This window comes from Biomphalaria glabrata, chromosome 6, assembly GCF_947242115.1.
Source record: "Biomphalaria glabrata chromosome 6, xgBioGlab47.1, whole genome shotgun sequence".
Classification (NCBI taxonomy): Eukaryota; Metazoa; Mollusca; class Gastropoda; family Planorbidae; genus Biomphalaria; species Biomphalaria glabrata.
Genome location: NC_074716.1, coordinates 49,412,287 through 49,435,965, shown reverse-complemented (window position 1 = coordinate 49,435,965; position 23,679 = coordinate 49,412,287). Strand labels below are relative to the sequence as shown.

At 32.9% G+C, this 23,679-nt stretch overlaps 1 protein-coding gene across 3 annotated transcripts; it reads right to left on the bottom strand.

The window, feature by feature from the left end:
* Positions 1 to 341: 341 nt before the first annotated feature.
* Positions 342 to 21,317, bottom strand: LOC106056579 (kinesin-like protein KIF23). 3 transcript variants are annotated; one of them, XM_056033374.1, is made up of 24 exons: positions 21,103 to 21,317; positions 18,926 to 18,983; positions 18,709 to 18,801; positions 18,538 to 18,570; positions 17,454 to 17,559; positions 16,971 to 17,107; positions 15,695 to 15,816; positions 14,458 to 14,613; positions 13,697 to 13,809; positions 12,865 to 12,986; positions 12,559 to 12,576; positions 12,012 to 12,194; positions 11,243 to 11,362; positions 10,934 to 11,057; positions 10,755 to 10,840; positions 10,154 to 10,256; positions 9,364 to 9,572; positions 8,334 to 8,444; positions 7,679 to 7,878; positions 6,615 to 6,789; positions 6,009 to 6,108; positions 5,377 to 5,516; positions 4,292 to 4,470; positions 342 to 3,207 (listed from the first exon to the last, which is right to left on the bottom strand). In XM_056033374.1, the coding sequence occupies exons 1-24, from the start codon at positions 21,111 to 21,113 to the stop codon at positions 3,183 to 3,185; spliced, it is 2,724 nt and encodes a 907-aa protein (XP_055889349.1). In that variant the 5' UTR covers positions 21,114 to 21,317; the 3' UTR covers positions 342 to 3,182. The 3 variants fall into 3 exon arrangements, with proteins under 3 accessions (XP_055889349.1, XP_055889350.1, XP_055889351.1); XM_056033375.1 differs by having other exon boundaries at positions 10,755 to 10,825; positions 21,103 to 21,314; XM_056033376.1 differs by lacking the exon at positions 12,559 to 12,576 and having other exon boundaries at positions 21,103 to 21,314.
* Positions 21,318 to 23,679: the final 2,362 nt, after the last annotated feature.

The window sequence follows — 23,679 nt, the reverse complement described above, 5'->3', positions numbered from 1 at the left end:
TTGTAATTCCTCGATTGGGAGTAAAAAAAAAATTTTATGCGGCCCGCCTGTCCCCACATTTTTTTTTAATGCGGCCCTCTGTAGAAAAAGGTTGCCCACCCCTTGTCTACTAGATTTGTTTCATTGTATCACAAGTTGATTTTGTGTATATATAAATAAAATATTGTTCACAAGCAAGTTACTCTTCTCAAGTTTAGTAGTTACGAATACATCACGCCTACAATAGTTTAGTTGTCTACTAGCAGTTTGGTGCTTGAAGTCAACGACCGGCATTAACAATGTACACTATGGAGTATTACTACAAGACATTACCAAAATAAAAACATTAAAAATGGAGGCAATAAAACACAAATCCAATATTTATTAAAGACAACTATTTATTATCAAACAGTCTATGGTATAGAAATGACAAATTTATTTGTGAAAAAAAAAAATTACAACCATTTACAACAAACAAATCATAGAATAAAATGTCAAGACAGCATAATGTGTCTATTCATGGGGGGCACATATTTATAGCATTCCCTTTTTCTAAACCTTTGCTCTGAATGGACTTGTGCATTTCACTTTGTAGTCCAGTGAAAAGACAAGTCCAGAACTTTTACATTTTAAGTTACCAGTACCAGTACCTAAACAGTAGGTTACTGAAAAAACAGTTTACATATATTCAAATGATATGATATTTATTTTGTGCAGTAATTTTGTAATATGTTGTCACTTTAACAAAGCGAATTGAAATATAATAACGTTTTACTTAGCTTAGAACAAAATGTAATCGCCATTTCTAGAAAATTAGAATACCTTTTAAATTAAATCAAAGAATAGACACTCTCTCTAACCTAACATGCAGAGTACCAAAAAAATATTCTGGGAATATACAGCTGACTATCAGTGTACAATATATAGACATACTAAAGTAATTTTCCTCCCCCCTGTTCAAGTAGTGTAAGAAATGAAAGCAAAGGATTCTGGGAAAATGTTACCAGTCATTAGAAGTCAAGTAACACTTTACCCACCAAATACTTGGTTGTAAATAACCCACCAAATACTTGGTTGAAAATAAGCTCCTCATATTAACATAGAACTTGTGAGAAAAACTCAACTTTGTGATGATGGACCAATACAAGAGGTAATAGGGTTGGAAAGGCTGATCTCTAATTGGAAGGATATAACCTCTATATGATACATTATGTGGTTTTGACGTTTACATTGAAAACAAAAATGTGGAACAATTTACTACATGATTCAAGGCTTAAAAAAATAGAGGCTGCTCTGAATAACCAGGTTCCAAAAGAGACTTTTTGTTTTATGTGTTTAAGATGTCTCTTCAAAACTGAAGATTATTACATCCTAACCCAAACTCCCCCAGCAATGCAGGGGATGGCAGATCATGGGGGATGGCAGATCACATACAAGACCAGGCAACCTGATGATGTGAAGTGACAGCACTGAGTATTTGTAATTTTTGATGAATACCATGCGGGAAGAGGGAAGATTAATACATAAACTGGAATTCAATCAATGTTTCATTATTACATATGGATTTAGAAAAAGAGAAGGGAAAATTAAGTGCATAAAAATATATATATATAAATATTTCCTTAATTTTGTAAAAAAAAAATTTTGTGCTTTGAAAATCATTTTTATAAAGACAGTAGCAAAAAAAAAAATCCAACAAAAATAATAGTTTAAACAATTCAAAATATGACGCAGCGGCTGCCTTTAAGTAAAAACACAAAAATATAATCATTTGTAAACATTGCCTCGATGTTGCAATAGACACAATAAAAATTTGTTTTTCTTTCGTATAAAAAAAGTGGTTAAAGTTGTTCCATCAGTGTTTTGATTAATTCCCGAGATCTCCAATCTAGACATTAACTCGTCTTACCGAAAATTTACTGTTTTTTTCAATGCACAATAATCATTGCCATTAGGATGAGTCCATTAAGACAATCATACACCCAAAAGATGGAAATAATGCCCCAAATGGACTAAACTATTACACGGGGATAGACTACAATGTACTAAAGAAAGTTGTTCTACAATATCTGTATTTACATGTCAATATAATGCGATTAAATGAATACCACTTCACTAACATTGCCATGCAAATAAATAGCCAATACAAACGTATATTTTGACACAATTAATGAATAAAACTATGGTTTCAACTAAACTAGTGGTTTCTCTAGCATGCTTGGTGGTTTCTCAGAGCTGCTATTACTTTCAAAAGATCAGTCAAGAAAATAAAATCACAGAAAAAAAGTGTGAAATCTGACATAATGTGAAAAAACAGATAGATATATAAATACTTTTCTTTTATATATATGTATTCTCAAATGTAAGTCAATTATAGGCTAAAATTTTTATTGTTGGATACCTGAAATCATAAAGATAACAAGTCGGACACCATGACCCAAACAAGTTTTAGAAACCAATTTACTAAACCATAATTCAAAATATCCAATTAAACAGAAGAAATTTATGTTTTGTTCTAAAAGTTGGTAAACGTTGGGTGATTTCACTGTTCAACAAGATGGATTTTGTATTCATTAATTTCACTGGTATGAAACTGTAAGTTTCTGTCTGACAGTAGCAATATCTCAAGAATTGAGATAGTACAGTCAGTGCTGTAAATTATTTCTTCACCATATCGAGAATGTACAAAGTAGGTTTTATGTTTACAAGTACAATGCATGCTAGAATTCTCACCATGATAAATACAAATACATTTTTAAGAAACAGTTTTACTATATTAAATGTTCACTAATTAACTAACCTATATTCGATATATGTTACACATCTATATCAGTTTAGATGAAAAAAAACAAAACAAAAAAAAACACAAAACACACACACACAAAATCATTTTAAAAATTGAATTAAAAGTCAATGAATATCCAACCCTTCAAATCAGCTACCAGGAATTGATAATTTTTTAAAATATGAAATAAAAATATTGTCCTAAAATAAAAAATAAGCTTATTCTAGTGAGTGACATTTTGGCAATCTAGATTTCTGACCAAGTTTAAACGCTGGTTCACCTATTTCACTGCAGAACAAAATATTTTCACAGAAAAGATCAAAAGAGAACTGCAATGGAACCGGATGAAACACACCCACATTTCTAGATGTAATTATCAAGATATGTGTCGACATTAAAGCATAACTCAAGTTTAGATTTACAAGTTGGTGGTTCTACTTCGCCTGAAAGAAAGAAAATTTAAAGAAACAATGGTTAAAATACAAAATATTGTAATCTTTCGGCACTTAGACGATTAATGCAATATTTTAAGTAAACAAAACAGTGTCCAGGCATTGGATCCAGTAGAATCCATGCATTCCTTTATATTATCAATGGGGCATGATGGGCACGTGGTAAAGCACTCAGTTTCTCAGCCAAGGATATAAAGTTTCAATTCTAATAATAGCTACAATTTTTATTCAGGAGTCCCACTGATATTAATTAATCTTAAAGACCTTAACGGATGGTCACATTGGGCAAGTTGGTAAAGCACTCAGTTTCTGAGCCAAGGATATAAAGTTTCAATTCTAATAATAGCTACAATTTTTATTCAGGAGTCCCACTGATATTAATTAATCTTAAAGACCTTAATGGATGGTCACAGCGCTGCTCAGATAACACCATCATTAACCGCCAGCCAGAAACAGATGATCTTAACATCTTGTGTCCCATAGATTGCTAAGACTGAAAGGGGTACTTTATTAGCAACAAATGAGCTTGACATTGTAGGAACCCTAGACTGTTAGATCTGATAGAGAAACCTTTTTTTCTCTTAAGACTCCTCTGACTAAATATTCATAAAAGTAACTAATGCACATTATCAAGGGAGCTACTGTGAATGTGCCATGCCAGATTGTATTCACAAACATAATAACTTTTTTCCATGTTCCATTTCCTTGTGAGCAAGTCACTATTAATACATTATTTTCTTTCACATTCAAGATTTATTTTTAGTCCAATTTTTTTTCACACGGTTCATATCAAAGAATATTTTGTAGTGCTTTTGACCATCATTTCATCTTTAGTGTATGTTTTTACAAAGTATTAAAATTTTCTAGTATTTTTTTTCTTGTAAAATACAAACATTTTTATTTAACAATAATCAAAAAAAGAGTCTGACCATACTTAGTGTTACTTTTAGTCTAAATGTGTGAAATCGGCCTTGAATGCATAGAAAATATATATTGAATATCTAGAAACTTAGACAAATTACATAATAAAAAGGGTCCACAATATATATATAAAAAAACAACAACACAGACTTACTTATGTCCTTCAAGGGCCACAGAACACCTCTCCTCTGTGTCTGTCCACTGTAAAGCTGGGTCATACCTTGGTGTAGTTGGGCTGCGCCTCTTGCGCGACCCTGGAGACACCTGCTTTAGGGTCTCTACATCATGGAAAACCACAGCAGCTCCTCCACCCAGTGTTGGGATGACATCACCCTGAACAAAAAAAAACAACAATTTACAATAACATTGAACAACTGTTCCGACAAAAGAAAAAAAAAAAACAATTGCAAAACAAAGGAATAATAATGGCTGTTTATTGCAACCCATGAGGCACCACTGAATGCCTCATCCACAAACATAACATCACAACCGATGTTGCTGCCCCTGATGAGACCCAACCATTGGCTCACGGAGCAGAGCCTATCGTAAAAAGGAGTGGGCGAATGAGAGCCACCCCTATGTGGCACAAGGACTATGACATGGGTAAGTGGTGACAACCCCTCAAGTTTTTTTTGCTACATCTTTATCGTCTTCAATATTCATGTATATTATGTTATACATATATTATATGTTATACCTATATTTATGATTTTGTTTACATGTTGTCTGCTGAAAATGTCATCTATGTATCATGTTAGTGTATGTGAATAGGTTTTATTGTCTATAATGTACCTCTGTTCGCGTTGAAAGAACAATGTTTCTGCCATGTGTTTCTTTTGGAATGTTTGTAGTGAACATGTTTCATCGATAGAAAGGGAAGGATGTTAATACTTGATATACGTGAGTTATAGCCCTTAGTCATTGTGTGTTACGTGTCTTTTGTTGTGAACAAGTAGTTCCTGCCCAAGATGGCGTCTAGTGATGAATGAATAAAAGTGTTCGGCCTTGCAACGACATTAGTTGCCTTGATTCTTTAATACATAATTAACAGACCCAAGTTTCAGATGAGCCCTATAAATTAACAGTAAAAAGCTATACAATATAGCTAGTTAGGAGTAAGACCCCTTTATTGATACTTATCAGCAATTTGTTGTTATTAACTGAGTATATAGAAAGTCCCTACTTGTTCTAGTTTTAACTGTTTTAAGATATTGACTGGTATAGCCAGAGTGTTATTACCTTTATGAGTTTAGTGACTAGTTCATCACTAGAGTCCTGCTCCTGGTGAGTAAGTACATATTTTGTGGCAGTCTTGGTATCTTTCACATCCAGCTTTGTCACTGACTTCTTCTTGGTCATTTGGGGTTGGAAGATGGTATCTGCAATAAATGCCATGAAGATTAAATTCAACTAAGTATAAAATTAATGAAAAATATGTTTATATAATAACTGGGCTGTGGAAAATTTTAATTTCTTTTTTTTTTCTGAATCCATGGAAATTATCATTATTTTTAAATGTAATAACTATCAAAATTTCAAATATTTGTTTCCAAAACGATGGCCATCTGTCAAAATTTCACACCCTTATTAACACTATTGTGGCAAAAACTACTTGGCTTGAGTTCAAATTGGACTTGAGAGAGTTGAATTGCTAAGCTCCTAAAGGCAACTGAAAACCTTCTTTAACACCCCCCCCACACACACACACAGATCCAGTCAAGATAAAAGTCATAGGACCAGATTGCACTGAGCATGCTAAGGCATGAAAGATGTTCTACACAAAAGTAATAAAAAAAAAAAAAAAACACACTATGAGAAAGGCACCTCAACAATAAGATACAGCCTATGGAAAAAGAAAACGTCCTGCCTACTTGTTTCCACTATATCTGCTGGCTTGTGTTCTAGCCATTGCTCAGCGCTGCCTGAAGACTTTGAACGTCTGTGATATCTTGGATTAACTACAGGTTGTCTCTGATATGAAAAGAAAACAACGCCCAAGTAAAGTCAACACCAACCATATATTATTTTTTTTTAAAGAAATAGAAATGTATTTTCAACAAAATAGAAATTATACACTTTTAAAAGCTTTTGGTTATCAAATATGTGCTAAAAAAATAGTTTGTTTTCTAAATTTTAAGTCATGTTAAAAAAATGAGAAGTAAAACAATTTTTCTTTACTTTTGGATCAATACAAACACTTAAAATAATTACCTTCTGATCAATATGCCATGCTCCAAAATGTATTTTATTTTATCAAAATATATTAAAACAATATTTCTTTTCATGACATAAAAAGGGGAAAAAAATGACTTTGCTATGAGAATTGGCATTAATGTATTGCTTATAGTTGAAAATCTAGCTAGAATACAAAAACGAATTTTCAAAATTAGTATGCTATTCATCAAGTTGTGAGATATTTGAGATACAACTTGCAGATTTACTAGAGGAGAGAGTCAGATATTTGAGATCCAACTTACAGATTTACTAGAGGAGGGAGTCACTCCAACTTGGGATAGGTTAGGTATTGACTTGGCTGCTGGAATTCGGTTTGTGCTTCTTGATGTCACCCTAGTGTTGCCAGCTCTCCCTGCCGCAGCTCTTGCCGAGGATGCAATGGTGCTGGACCCCACTGAGGTAATATCTGTTTCTGAGCTGTGAAACATTAGGTGCCCATTTTGTTTTTAAAAACAATTTTACAAAGTCTGGAAACTAAGAATAAATTAAGTTTGGTTTGACCAGTCAGTGTCCACAAGGAGTAGTACATCCCCTCTGTTAAGGAGCAATGTGAACTACCAATCAAAATCATAATGGCATTTAATCAGATTCTAAACGTTTGAATACTGCATCCTGAGGTTATTAAATATTAATATAAATTTGGGCACACCTTCTGTCAGATGGAACCTTAAACAGTAAAGTCAACAGATTCTAAATCAAGATTTGGCCACTTTCACCATAAAAATCAGTATAAATATTTAATGCCTATTAACTTTATTAGGGCAAGGATAAAACTAATTTGTCATCAAGGCAAGTTATTGAAATATAGTGAAGATTGTAAGGACATTGTTAAGCGTTTTCAAACATCCAGAACTTTTTAAACAATGTTACTTATTAAAAGTATTTAAAAAAAAAAAAAAAAAAAAAAAGGGCATATGATGTAAAGGTCATCTGTTTCTGTGTCTCAGTTAACGAGGGTGTCATGTGGCCAGCACAACAACCTACCGCCTTTTTCTTCTCCCCAACTAATGTCAGGTACTCATTAGAGCTAGGTGGACTCAAAGATTCCGAAGTTGAAAAATCCCAGTCTTCACCAGGATTCAAACCCGGGACTCCCAGTTCGAAAGCCAAGCACTATACCGCTCAGCTTCCATTGAAAGTATTAATAAATCAAAATTGTGCATAGGAAAAAAAAAAAAACTAAAAAAATGAGAGAAAAAAAAATTGTTTCCTACAAGCAAGAGTTACTTTTTTTTAGCAATGAAATGTGGATGTAATACAAGTTTACTGAATGTTGATTGTCAGGCTGGTTAAAAGTAAAGCTTACATGGCTGTCTGGATCCCTGCAGAGTTTGTGTATGTGCGGGGCTTGGGGGTGGGTTGGGGTGCGGTGCGCATCCGAGCACGAGAGGGAGTAGCAGGAGGGAGGTCGTTCTCATTGACTATGTCCCGCAGCATTTCCAGCTTTCTGTCCCTCTCATCTAACTGGTTCTCTGCCTCTTTCTCCAGCTGTCGCCTAGCCTTTTCCTGTAAGAAGAAAAAAAATAATAATTCAGGCAAAAGAAACAAAACAAGATAGTTAAAAGCTAAAGTCACTTCAGCCTTACAAAGTTAAAGATTATTAGTTTTTCAAAAACTACATAAAACATATAGAATCTATTTATCTAGCAAGGACAATCAATCATACATATAGTCAAAGATTAATTTTTGAAAATATTTTACAGATTTTACAAAGGTTGAAAAGCTATTCAGAGAATAAATAGATTGATAAAAAAAAAAAGATTGTTTTTGTGGTTGTAAATTTATTTTTTTTAAGAAGAAACAGAACATTGGTTGTGATAATTAAGCAAACTAGTATTAACCATTTTCTGTACATTAAGTCTCTATTATTCTAGGGAAGGAAATATGATGAGCAATAGAGAAATGAACTTCATAAAACATTTTTAATTATTATCAGACATGCATTCACAAATGATACCTACCAAGTTTTTCTCCCATGCCATATTATTCATCTGTAGTCGGTTTCGAAAGTCTGCCTTTAATTTGTCAAAGTTGTTTTTCTCTGCCTGAATTTTCCAATTTTTATCTTGGACCTGGATAACATGTAAAATGATATGTAGACATAGTAAACAATAAAAGTAACTTTAAAAAAAATTCTCAATTAATTAAATTTGTCTCAGACTTCTTAAGGAATGCAATATTCTTTTGCCAAAGCTTGAACAAATAGGTAATACAAGAAAACTATCTTTCACTTTTGGGTGCTCGGTATTCAAATATGTGAGTGCATAGCAATAAAATCAATGTTTTGTCCCAGACTCCAGCTAGCTCTGATAAAAACCTGAGATCTGCAGGGAACAAAAGTAAAGGAGGTTTGTCAATGTACTTAACCCACTGAGACCTTCACTTCTCTGAAGTCCAAGACTAGTTTAGCTAGGACACATATTGAACACTTTACAAAATTACAATTTCATAAAATACCCAGGAACACACAAAGATAAAGGCTTATTTATTATTCTACATTCCAGGACAAATTTGTACAAGTGCTCCTTTTTCTTTTTCTGTTTGAATTTCAGGGAAAACAACTGAGTTAGCAGAGTTTAACTCTTTATCTCCGTAATTATTTTCCACGTTCTGACAGAATTGTTCATTTTTCACATTTGCACATTCTATCCTGTTATGATTAAACTTCAATAATATTTTTGTTTGTAATCAGAAAACGTTACTTTTGGTATAGAATTACAGGAGAATGCAAATGCATGCTCTTTTTATATAACAAAATTCAAATTTATAAAACCAAAAATTAATTTAATTTAATGATGGTATCATTAATTAGGAGAGATACAGCTAATTCACGTGCACAACTAAATTAACAAATGGATATGTGTTGGACACAATTATCTTCTCTTTTGAAAGAACATCTGTAATTTAAAAGACAAATAGACAGCACTATGGATTCACATGTACTGACTACTGGTAACTTTATAACTTGCTGATTAAAACCATAATGCTAACCTGTAGACCCAAAAGCTGATTCTCCCTCTCCATATCTTTAAGCTGTTTGCTCAGCTCATCCACTTTTCTCTCTAGCTTTTTGTTTTTACTCTCCATCTTGGTAAACAGCTTTTCTTTTTGGCTGTACTTGTCCTCAATCTCTATCAGTCGGCTCTTGGTCACTTTGTGGTCTTGTTCAAATTCAACTAGCTGCGAGCGGAAAAATGTACCTGGTTTGTGAAAAAAAAAAAGAAAAAAAAAAGTAAATTTCCCCTTTCAGACCTTGCAATCTATAGGTCAGATGATGTTAAGGTCTGTTTCTTTGGCCAACGGTTAACAAGCATGTGGCCAGCACAACGACCAACCGCTTTTACTTTCCCCTACTAAAGTTAAGTACCCATTAGAGCTGGGAGGACTCGGGGGTGCCCAGTCTTCACCGGGATTCGAGCCCAGGACCCCAAGGTTAGGAAGCCAAGCGCTTAACCACTCAGCTACTGCGCCCTCTGGTTTGTGATGAAAGACAATGATAAATGAATGGAAATTCACAACCATTCTAAGACATGTAACCAGCACAAATTGAAAAAAAGAATTTTATTTAATAGTTTGTCAGATCTATGCAGCTATTAGGTTAAATGAAAGATTCTTTGTAAGTCTGTGTACAAGACAATTCTTTTTTGAATGAAGGAATGGACAGGCCTGCCAAGAGATCTTGTGTGTTGACTTAATGGTCCAACATACTAAGGGATAGGTGAAGTTTGAATTGAAAGCATCATTGTTATATCAAAAAAAAAAATAAGCATAAAAATCTTACAAGATCTTTCAAAATCTAAAGACATTTCCTGCCGACGGCGTATCCTTTCATTTAAGCACTGTATAATATTTCTAGTTGTGACATCATCTGTTGGGCTGACCATCTGAATGTGGACAAAATAACACAAAAGAAAATTCAATATTACTAAATAGAACAAGAGTTTCTCAAACTTATAAAACAACAATTCAATATTACTAAACAGAACAAGAGTTTATAAAAGAAACCCATTGTATTACTGTAGTAAAGTCAATAATCCAGTGATTCCCAAACTATTTCCCTAATGGAACACATTCTCAGAATTTAGCAGAACACTTTGCTTATTTTCTTTTAGAGGGGTTAATTTTAAAATTGGCCTACTAGTTAATTATTCCAGTAGTTCGTGGAACACCTATTCAGATCTCGCGGAACATTAGAGTTCCACGGAACACAGTTTGGGAAACACTGTTCTAATCCAATGCATTTAGTCCTCTTAAATGTTATATTTGTTTCAGTTTATGTTACGGATAAATACACTATCCGGGCTATGCTTAGCTAAAACTTCAAAAGAATTTTCGTTATTAGGAAAAACTTGAAAGAATAAACATGCGTACACCTAACATACCTCAAGTAGTGGAAAGGGCGGTCCAAAGGTGAAGTCCAACATAGAAGGCAGGGGTGGTGGATTCAATATTTCTGGGGAAGCAACAGCTATACACATTATGGTTTGTTAGAGTATGATTGTTTATGTACTGACTGACCTAGGCAAGCTCAACCAAATATAAAACTGAGAACAGTGCATACCATTTTCTAGCTGAAGTTCATGCAGGTGTCTGCGCCCTGGTGTAAGGCCAAGGTCAAATTTATTCGACTGTTGAGATTTTGTAATGAGAACTTCTTGGGTCATCTCAGCAAACTTCATTACATGCTGAAAAAAAAAGTCAAATTTTCATTAAAACAAAACTGTTAAATAAGAACGTTTAACTTTTAATTAAAAATATTTAAGGATAAGAAGAGTATATAATCAGAAAGTTTTTTTTTTTAAATAAATACAATGTATAAAATTTTGTGTTGTACAAACATAAAATTGGAAAATTAAAAACAAAAACTTACAATTGTTTCATCATATTCTGTCATTTTGGGGTTCACACACACAATCATACGCACTTTCCCATCTCCATCAAAGAAGTTTTTGAACAGATGAGTCAGTCTGGAATCTCTGTATGGCACCATCTGTAAAAACATTTTTTTTTTTTACTTTTCCCATGTTTGAGCACTTGTAACAAACATTTAAACACTTACAGACAAACATTTAAACACTTAAGGACAGAGTTTGTAAAATGACGATTTAAATATTTTAAAAACAACTTTTCTCACTGCTACACTTTGGCTAAGTAGAATGGTATTAGGTACACATCAGTTAGGGTTATCGTCGAGAGGCCAAGTACACTTGAACTTGGCTTGGCTACCTATGATGGGGGCTCGAGGTTCGACACTTGACTCGAGCAGAGTTGTGTTTACTCAACACCTAAAGGCAGCATGGAAAAACCTTCTCCCAGATACCCTTCCACCCACTGGTCCACAAATGAGATTGGACTATAGCGCTCTGAGCATACTAAAAGCATGAAAGTAACGCTATTATAAAGTCATAATTTATTTTTTAAAAATTTTAAATCAAGTTTAACCAAAAAGAAACATGTTAATTATGATAATTTCAATCTAACTAGCTGACAGATATTTGAAAAGGGCTATACATGCTGGCCCCCAGTAGTGATTTAGTAAATTTTAACTCTTATACTGCAAAGAATGCTCATTTTTGCTAGAGTTCTAAAGTTTTTTTTAACAAATATATATAAACAGTAACAGAATAAAAATAAATTACTTTGCTAGCGCCAGTTTTCTGGTTTTCTCTGAGAACTTCCAAACAGTTTCGAAGCACCATCAAGGACTGATTGATATTGCCAGCCTCTTTCAGGCGGTCACCCGAATTCTTTGTACGATTAGATCGCTCACTGCCAGCTAAGTCCACAAGTGATAATTGTGAGACGCAGATCTTCTCAGAATCCTTTATACAAAAAACAAAAAAATATTCTCAGATAATAATGAAACTTTTCAACTCAAGATTTTTATGATTATTTAAAAACTATTATTCTTTTTTTCAAAATGAAAAATGTTGATTACAACCTGAGTATTTTACAGTTTGATTATATCTTCATCAATACATACATTAAATAGTTCTTTATTTTAGAAACCCTAACACAGAAGCTCTTTAGCTATCATAATAACTTAAAATGAAAAGGTTAAAAATAGATACATATTGATATGGAAATTAAAAAATTGTAAAGAAATTAACAAACAGCACGAACCAAAACAAAAGAAATGCATGAAATTTGAAAAAAAAAATGTAATAGCTTTTTGTAATGACTTACATAGCACATGACATCATCCTAAATGTCAATTCAAAACATTATTTATCAGCTTTATCAGACAGACTTAGCATTCTGCCACATAAAATGACATACAAAAGATATAAAAGCTTTTTATTGAAACTCAAATTTAATGAAATACAAATTAACGTTTAACAGTGAAATATTTGTTTATTGCATGCTGATTAGTTAAAGAAAAAAAAAAGATTATTGTAAAAAATTATGGGAATGACTGTCCCAGAGTATTAAAAATGTTAAAAATGGCTCAACATAAAATCATGGTGGTGCCATAAAAAAAAAAGTTCATACCTGTACAACTTCTTCCCCCCGTTCATCCAACGGAGCCTGTACTAATCGAATATTAAAAACACTATGACTTCGACTAGACTCAGCATTCAATGCCGTATGAGCCACCTTTCGCCGTCTCTGACCTAAGAAAACAAAGAAATTTCTTTTTTAAAAATCTAAAAAAAAAAGTTGTTCTTGTCGAACAAAAGTATCTTATTTTTTGAGGACTGTCAGTAATTTATAAGACAATTTCAACAATTGAAAGAATAGATGGTTGTTCCAGGTTTTAACCCTGGTCAAAACTTCAAATTTGTTTCAAAATTGTTAGGTATTTCTTCAGGCTTTCTTTGATCTTTGGCAGTATCAACCATACAATGCTCAACAAGATAATTTAGAATTTTGGAAGCATTCTATCAACCAGAAAGTGAGGGACTGAGCCAGTTCAAATAAATATTTTTATTCTGTATCATATGGCATCCCTTAAATATTTATCGAGCTCCTACAACACCTATACAGTTAATCTAGCCGCTGAATTGAAACAAGAAGGAACAATAGAGTAATTTAGCAATAAGACAGGTGTGAGACGGGGTGCATCCTGTCTTCCTTCCTCTTCCTCCTAGCCATCGACTACAAAATGAGAGCAAGGGAGGATCTAATGAAAAGATCTATGTCTAATTAAGACTGTTCAAATATATACTAAAGCACACAGAAAAGGAATTACACTTTGAACTGAAAGCTCTTCAACTAAAGCAACCTGTGAAATTCATTGCTTCATTTAAAATTACAGGTTAAAAAAACTACAACGTAATATTCCAAATTAGCCAATCCATGGACAAAACAGGGACTAACAAACCTTTATAGAAAACATCAATTGCATCCTGGGATTGCTTGACTTCTACTTCTGTACAATTGTGAACGTACATGTTGTCCCCTGAGTCTGTACGTAGAATTTTGGTTTGTGGAGGCCTGAAATGTGAAAAAAAATTATTCTTTCTTTATTTCTTCTCTGCACAAGCTTTTTAATTGACTGCTAACCTGACCTAAAACTGTGTCACTAATTATGTATTATGGAGAAACTTAACATGCGGTTTGCTTATTTTAATGTTTGTAGTCAAGTTGGAAAGTGAAAATTATTTTTCTTATTACCAATCATGTTTTAATAAATCTGGAACAATAGGAAGTTAATGTATATGTTTCTTAAAACCAATATAAACACTTCTATTTCAAAACAAATCTTGACTTGGAGAAAATGATTAAGAAAACTGTATTTTACTTTACATAAGATTAGTCAGTTGTTATATGAGAAAAAAAAAGGGGGGGAGAAAGAATGTCCAGTAATATATAATCTTATAACAAATCTAAATAAAAGATATTTCAAAGTTGATGTTTTTCCCCCAAGAAACCTTTTATTTAGTTATCATTAAATAATAATAATAAAAAAAAAAGAAGCATATGATCTTTTTCAACATAATACAAAATTCATTAGAAATCGCATTTGGAAACAGATTTTTATATTTTTATCAGATGTTTTACAGAAACAATGAGGACAAAGAAGTAATTAAATAGGTTGAGATTTCAAGGTCCCAAAATGAAACCATACAATTGTTCTCTTACTTGTATCCAGTGATGGAGTTGTAGGGCAGCTCCTCCAGCAGATCATACACGTAGTTGTTGTAGATCTCAATGTAGGAAACAAAGACAGCGTAGTTATTATCCTCCTCCACAGTATCCACTTTGGTTGGATCACAGATACGCTCTCCAGATTCTGGCCTGCGGAAGGTAGAGATTCAGGTTCATTGTGAGCTTCAAAATAATATTAAGACAAGAAGCACGGAACAGGAGAATGCTGGGGAGGGTTGTGTCTTGAGATTTTAGGAGAATGCTTGCTGTAGTATATATAAGATATTATTATTCATACATTTTATTTTTCTAAGTCATTAAAAGTCAGCAAAGAAAGTGTTAGAAAAAGCTCTTCATTAAAAACACATTTTAAATATCACTTATTACAGATAAATGGAAAAACATTTGTTAGCCTTCATAAAGAATGCAATGAATATTCCCCCCTCCCCATATTACGCTACCTCTTATAGGGAGAAAAGGAATAAAATTGATTTTAAAATAACCGATACACACATCCCCCAAGGTTTGTATGAAAGAAGTCCATTAGACAAGTGGTTAGGGTTAGGTCGATGTTTTAAAACAATTTTTTTATAAGTAGTAATTAAAGCTTAACAGAATAATCAATGACTTTTACTTGATTGAAACTAATAAATATTTAAAAAAAAAACAAAGCCAGTTACATTTTAATGCTTATATTACATTTCAATAGTGAATGTAATACAATATGACCACAAGGTCTGAAAGGGGAACTTTACTACTTGTATTTAATTGGACTGAAATTATGAATTATATGCTTCATATCCTGTCATATTCATATGTATGTACTTATCATTCACATTATAAACTCTTCATGTCATTGAAATATCATTGAATTAAATTTATACTTTATTTGTAGATCATCATACACATCGTTTGTTAATGTATGTAGGACATAATCATCTTCTTTTTTTGAAGTAACGTCTGTATTATACAAGATAAGATAAGATATAGTTATCAAGCAAAAATAAAATATGATTAATTTTAACACACACACATTACAATTAAAATTACATTCTAATACTAGACAATTGTAATAATTAATAATTTAAGACCTAACCCTAAAGCAAGGAAATAAATCATATTAACTTGTTATATAGTTGAATACAGTAAATCAGAACAGCGGGTAATTAGGACAAAAAAAAAACGATCACACCTGATGGATTTACTGTTTTTAAAAGGTCAAAGGGCCCACCTTTTCAACGAAGCTTTGCTTGGTGTTGTAAGGTTGGGCATAATCTCCCTTCTCTGTCTTTCCATCATGGCGTCTGCTTCTGTCTGTACCTCAAAGCGATTCATTCTGTCAGGGCGAAAAACCTAAATGGAAACAAATACAATTTTAAGTAAATCCATTTCGGAATTAGGATGCCATTTCTGGCTATCAGTATAATAGTCAAGGCCTAGCAAAATTTAGCATTAATTATAGTTAGGGTATATTGCCCAGCACATTTACTCTATTCAGTCCAAATAATTTACTGAGTGATACAGGAAAGTTGCAAAAAGGTGAAGAGTATAAAATGTAGAGAGAAGATGAGAAAGTGATAGCATTGGGGAAAAAAAAACAAAAAAAAACTTTTTATAATTTTGAAATGAGTTTAACTATTGGGGGATTATATCAAAAAAAAATATGTACATCACATTTTGGGTTTGTGGTGGAGGAAAGAGATGCGTGTTATAAATCGCAATATAAATACAATCCTAAATTTCCAGTCTGTATGTCAGCCTATATAGGGGGCGCTTGGCTTCTGAACCTGGGGTCCTGGTTTCAAATTTTGATGAAGACTGGGATTTTGAGCATCTGGATTTTAGGGCATCCCTGAATCCACAGATTTTTAATAGGTATCTAATTTTAGTTGTTGGAAAGTAAAGGCGGTTGGTCATTGTGCTGGCTACATGACACCCTGCTCATTAACTGTTGGCCAAAGGGACAGATGACCATAACATTATCTGCCCTATAGACTGCATGGTCTGAAAGGGGAAGTTTACTATGTGAGCCTATTTAAGTATCAATGCACTGCAGTATTTAATATGTATGTATGCAGCACAGACAGACGAATATGTGGGCAATGAAAAAAAGCCTCAGTCTAAAGGAGTCTGTGGAAACCTATAGCATCTTTAAGAATCAGATCAGGCAGGTTAATATTTATGGGGAACGGTTTCATCTCAAGGGAGCTGTAGGGAATGAGGCTGCAGACAAAGTGGTAAAGAAAGCCTTATAAGAGACAGAAACTTAAAATAAATACTGCATAACAACCAGTTTAAATGTTTAAAGTCCACCTGCCCTAAAAATAATTTTCAAAGCACATTTACAATTATTTTAAGAAAAAAAATAAAGAAAATGGGCAAAAGAATGGTTTAAATGAAGCAGATGGTGCTATAAATTATCAAAAACTTGTGTGTCTTAGTCAGTTTGTAATAGACATGCAATCTAATTTCAAATAGAAACTAAATCATACTATTCATTCACATACATATTTCTTAGCTTGATAATTGTCAATGCTGTTGAAAAGCACATCAAGACATCTAGGTAAAATTCCTTGGTCCTGGGGCTCCCCAGTCATAGTGTACGTCTTTCCAGAACCAGTAACACCATAAGTGAACAACAGACCTGTTAATTGAAAAAAAAATTTTTCTCTAACCATAATGAATTATTTTATTAGACCAATGCTGATCAAAAATGTATTAAAAATAAGTTACTGTTTATCTGTTTGCTTGTTAAACCTTGTAATAACACTACTGAAAACTATTGTGTATATTATGTTCTTGGACTTTTTACACTTGAAAAAAAAAATTCATTTCAGTATAAAAGATAGCTGGACTTATTCATCTACTATCACATAATTTGAAAGGGAAAAATCTAACAAAATGTTAATTATCGTGTCTATAGTACAATTAGCTATAGTAGACTCAACTTGTGTACCTCTGAATGTTTTATCACAAGACATTTTATTTACCATTTTTTCCTGCCACCAAATCCTCAACCAATGGGAGCGCTGTCTGGTCAAACACAGCTTTCTGACTAGCAGTCTCATCAAACACTTGCCGAAATGTGTACTGGTACTGTGACAGAAAACAACGTTTGACAATTTTGTATTCAATAAGAGAAACAAAAGCTTGTACATGCCAAGTGTATACAAATTGTGAAGGAAAAAAAACCAACCTTTCTTAAAATAGTTAAATTTATGAGATAATATTGAATAGTTCATCAAATAATTTGGTTGGGTTTTTTTTTTATGCCTGAGCTAACTTTTTCACATTATTTTTTAAAAAAATATTAAACGACAATCTTTAATCCTCTATATGTATGTTACCTTACAAGTCAATGAAGTATGGTAGTTGATCTATAACTAAAAACAGTATTGAGTGCTTTTCAGAGGTAAGGATGGATCAGGAAAATAAAAACCATGGTAGCAAAAGATGAATAACACTTAACAACAAAGAAAATAAAGAGGGCACTGATCACAAGTAATTTTAAAAAATAAAAATTTGAGATTGCGCACTAAGGCATTCAATAATTATTTATATAGCATATTTCATATAAAGTGTTATTATTTAAACAGTATGTGGCTGACAAAAATAATGGTGTACACGACAGACACAGTTAAACCAGATAAACAGTTGAACAATGTTGAAACTAGTTTTCACTGTGCTGTGCTTAATTTATCTGATATAATCACAGATCTAGCTCTACTGATTACAGAGGAGTTTACTCAAGACTAAAGCAAAGAAAATGATACATAAAAAGAATTTAATTTCTCATGAGTTCTACAATTTCAATGTATATTAATGAATATATATATATATATATATATATATATAAAGCTTTTTTTGTGACACGCCTTTTTCAATATGGGGGAAAAAAAATACTTTTCTTGTATTTTAACGCTTATTATTAATTTATTAGTATTTAAAAGTTAGGCAATTAATGACTGAGTACCAGCATCTATTTTTTTTACAAAAAAAAAAAAAAAAGCACTGTATATATAAATTCGTTAATAAAAGTTGCAATATGTATCAATTGGATTAAAGGAAAAGTACCTCTTTTGTTACTCCATTCCTTAAAGATGAAATCTAGAGAAAAAAAAAAAAACAACAAGTGTCAATATTATAAACAATGACATGTAAACCAATTACATTAAAACTTTTCAATTAATGTTCAAACGAGTAAAATAAAGACACCCAAAACAAATAATTTAACAAAATGAGCACCTCAGGGGGAATCAGTTGGACTAATGAGTCTCCAATGGGCTTCACACAAACTGTATCGCCAGGGTCATCAATGGGTCGTATTCTACAGTAAACCTGAACAAAAAATGATACAAGAAAATACTAAGGTGTGTCAACTATAAAAAACAAAGACCAACTGTTAAGTGTACTTATTTTCTTTGAAATTTACTTTCTATTTTATAAATAGACACAATTTTACCTCAACTGGTTCTGACTGACTAGGAGAGGCGGCTTGTTTACGCTGAGATTTGCCTCTTCTGAAATAAAGAAATGTTTCAAACTAAAACGATTTTTTAACAAATTTCTTATATATAGTAGCTAAAAGTCAAATTGGACACATGCCTCAGAAACGTGGACAGATTACAGGAAAAAAAAGAACAAAAAACTGAACCACTTCCACATAATCAGCCTCAGAAAAATATTAAAAGTTACGGTGATGGGAACAGACTTTAAAACAACTATAGGAAATTTTCTGTACAAGCGTGCTGAGGTAACACAAATAAAAGAGTAATTGAAAAAAATTTTCATTTTATATGTTTTGAATTAAATGTAGTTATAAAACATAGTTGTACTGAGTATTTGAAAAAGAAAAAAAAAAAATGAAACCCATAATACTTAAATGCTATACACTGCATTTTGAAAGGGAGTAATTGAAGACTGCTTTTCTTTTTTTTGCAATTGTAGCTTTGTTAATGATCAAGGCAGTCTGAACTAGTTAAAATTCTGCTTTCTTGGCATGGCAACATCTCTTTCAAAAAATAAAATTTTCTGATTTTCAAGAAAAAGAATTTATTTTATACTGAATTTAAAAAAAGGCTAAATTTTAGGAATTCCTTAAATTTACTGAAAATTACCATCACTGTGGAGGCATATTTATGATTATATTCTAAATGTTAAATGATGAGACAAAATACAAGACACAGAAGAGCGGACCTGCAATCTGATGCAGGCCTACCCATCCTAACTGAGACTGCATCAGAATCGTGTTAAAGCAATGCAGCCCCCTGGATGACAAAAGTGGTCATTACTGAACCACAATTAATGAACTATAGATCTAGATTATATATCATTATCAATTAGATAAAGGAGATGTGTAGGAAAATATGATAAAAGTCCATGAGGTGACGCAGTCTGACACGATCTTTACAGTTACTTTACTCTAGAATTATTAGAAGATCTAGTAAATTCAAGTAACACTAATGATTAGTACACTGTGATTGACGTCTCATATTATTCCATTTCATGGACATGATTACACACATTGTGACACATACATGCATATAATCTTTACACTGACTTTTAAAGACTTGTAATTACTGAGAAAATAAAATTAGATCTAGTCTAGATCTATTTTTTAGTGACATGATGATGATTAGAACCTAGATTCTACTTCTAGTAGTCTAACATAGTCAAAGATAAAGGCACATTCCTCGTCCCATATGCTAGGACAAATTTGTACAAATACTCCTTCTTCCCTAGTGCTATTAGAGCATGGAATGGGTTGCCTGAGCTAGCCAAGAAACCCAGTGACTTGGCAGAATTTAAGTCATTGGTTAATATGCATGACTAAATGCATGACGCGTAGGACGTAATCATTTTTTTTAAAGTAACGTCTGTATTATATTATATATATATATAAGATAAGATAACACTGCCTAGTGAACTCTAGTGACACTACTCACTTTTACGACTTATTATATTACTTAGACTTAGTTACAATACTTACTAAGTAAGTTGTAAACTAGAATGACTGACTAGTGACTAGATTTAATCTAGTGACAATCTAGTCTCTAGATTAAGATTTATATAATAGAATAGATCTAATAGTTACTAGATCTAGTAGTAGATCTACTGATCAAGTCTTTCTAGATCTAGAATCTAGATCTAGATCTAGTTACTAGTAATTATTCTAGGTCTAGTAGATTCTAGATCTACAACTGACAAAGTAAATTAAAGTAGACATGTATACTTATCTAATTAACTATTTATTACTATTAGTATTACCGTATAAGGCGTATAATTACGGCAGTGACTAGACTCTAGTCTAAGACTAGGTCCTACTAGATCTAGTGACTGAGTAAGCTCAGTAAGCCTAGTCTTGTGACACTCTAGTCTATTCTTTGATACTAACACTAGACCTATGCATTCTACTCTACAGTTAACTACAAACAGTGACTTGAGTGACACACACAGTACAGTCAGTGTTGAGTCAGTACATCGTACTACAATACTACATAGACCTAAGTACACACTTTTACAGTTACTAAACTAAAGTTACACCACCGCGACCCAGCAGTGACAGTCATGACAGTGCCACCGTTATGTATGACCATTCATTATGATTCATTGACCATACTTTCATTTAGCTCTACTTACTGTGACTTCATTGCAGAGGCAATAAGTAAATCACTTGCTATTAAATATTTACATCAATATATTTACAGAATTTATACAAAATATCTTATAAATTAAACATTAGAATTTGTTATTGTTACTACTAAACAATAAATTTCTCTATAATCAACCATCACTTCCGGTATTTTGAATTTCGTTCACTGAATAGCCAATCAGGGACATTTCTTACAAAAATCTATAAAATATTTCGTTTTTTTTTTTTAATTTTTCTTTTTTTTTCTTTATTTATTTTGGCGTTGTAACCAATCTCTAAGCAAATTAATGTTTAGAATCAAGTTAAATTATCTGATAGTTTGATTATCGTTTCTATTTTTTAAAATTTACTCTAAAGTAATCACATATAAATTGATACATTTTCTAGATCTGATTCTAATGGTTTCTTTATTTCTTATGTTGTTGGCTGCTATCATCTTCCGTAGTCAAAACCAAAAACAGTAGAGGCGTATGTAGCATAATGTAGCAGGCTCAAATGAATAGCCAATAGGGCAGCGGTTCTCAAATTGGGGTCCGCGGACCTAGATCTAAACCAAAACTTTCAAAACATTCCTCACTTGGATACTCCCGACTTGGTATTGAACCCTTTTATTCGTGAACAAAACAAACTCAGATCCCATTAACATAGGCATATTCTTCTTCTTCCTTTTCGTTGTCATATATATGTAGGAAGGTTCAGACAAGTAGGCCTAGTCCTATATCCTCTATCCACGATGGACTGCGCAATGGTTTCCAGATATATTTTTTTGTTCTATTGAAGAAGGGGAGTTTGGGGCCAGAGTCTTGTTCGGGACTCTCGATAGAGTAGGGCCTATGCAGCGTTGAAAGACATGGTCGGCCCCAGGTCGGCATTCTCTGGTGATGCTCCACAAGGACAAATGTCACTAGTCCCTATATTTAGCTTCCGTAAAATGTGTTGTCTCATTCTGCTGTGTCCGGTTCTGAGACGAAATATTAGCCTATATGTTGTTCTTGTCGGGACAGCTTGTAGTAGGCATCTTTTTTCTTGAACTTGTTTGAGAGCTGGTCGATTACTCGTTTATTCAACTGTCTCTCTCTCTCTTTTTTTCCCCCCTTTTTTTTCGCGGTTGAGAGGGACTTTGGATTGTTTAGTCTTTCTCCCATCATTGGACAATATGTCTGCATTTTCATTGCCTTCTATTTCAGAATGACCTGGAATTGCCTGGTCCATTACTCCTTTGTTCAACTCTCTATTTTTTTTCATTGGATTGTTAATTTAGTCTTTCTCCCATCTTTGGCCAATGTGTCATTGCCTGCTGGGATGGACTGGAAACCAAAAAAAAAAAAAGATTGTTACCTTGTTTTTGTTTTACAAGAGCTGTCCTGACATTAGGAAAACAATCTGGCTGTTTGGATTGCTTGTTGTTGTATTATTAATATGGTAGATGCTAGCTCTAGTGCTCTTCTTTCTGCTTTGTGGCTGTCCAAGAGATCACCAGTTGAAATTGACCAAACACAAATGGATACATCCTAATGTTTATGCAGCCTATTGAAATATCCACAAACGAGGAACTTAAACCGATGTGCAAACAAGAAACCACTAATTCTGGTTAGAAAAGCATATCCAAATTTATATCTTGCATTATGGGTCATTCTTATCTTATATATTACAGACGTTACTTTAAGAAAAAAGATGAAGATAATTACGTCCTGCGCATTTCATGTGTCAATCTAGTCACACATGTTATAAATGACTTAACCTCTGCTAAGTCGTTGGTTTTCCAGGCTGATTCAGGCATCACATAACCTACCACTCTCTAATAGAACTAGGGAAGAAGGAGCACTTGTGCGAATTGGTTATAGCATAAGGAATAAGAATTGTGCTTCTATCTTACGTGTCTTTCTGAGTATTTCATTAGGTTTTGTTTTACTATTTGTAAATTCTGGTTTAGTGTTTTATGTACTATCGTTACTAAACTTTGTATTCTTCTGTCCTGAAGTGTCTCTAAGTTTATTGATTTTACTAATGGTGTTACTAAAATCAAATTGGAATATTCGTTTGTTATAAATCTCTTTGCTCTATTTTGTATTTGTTCTAGTTTTTTAAAATGTTTTCTTGAGTTGAAGGGATCCCAAACAGAGGATGCATATTCTAATGTGGGCCAAACTAAAGTTAAATAGCATTTTAGTTTCATGTTCTTGTTGGATTTGTAAAAAAAAAAAATCTTTTTAATAAACCCTGATGTCTTGATTGATTTTTAAATAATATCATCTGCCATAGAGTAGGACAGGGAATCTAGATCTGTGATGTCAGATAAAGCAAGCTGGTGCCTAAGCTGGTCTAAAGCATTTCAGTGGGGAACAACTGTTTCGTTGACTACCTTTCAGGTCACATAATGTAGGAATTGATTTTGTTAAAATGTATATCAATACGCGCGCGCGCACGCACACACACACGCACACACACAAAACGGCCTATAAGAATAGACGCTAGGATTATAGGGGAAGTTCCCACTTCGAGAAGACCAGAACCTCTGGCATAGCTGGCCTATCTAGCAGGAAGTTCTTTGCAAATTTAAGGTC

Excerpts from the sequence above, each read along its gene's own strand:
- LOC106056579 (XM_056033374.1), bottom strand. Across the intron at positions 10,841-10,933 it reads TGAACTTCAGCTAGAAAATG|CTGTTGCTTCCCCAGAAATA; the intron begins GTATGCACTGTT and ends TAATGTGTATAG. Across the intron at positions 4,471-5,376 it reads TAGTCACTAAACTCATAAAG|GGTGATGTCATCCCAACACT; the intron begins GTAATAACACTC and ends TTTTTTGTTCAG.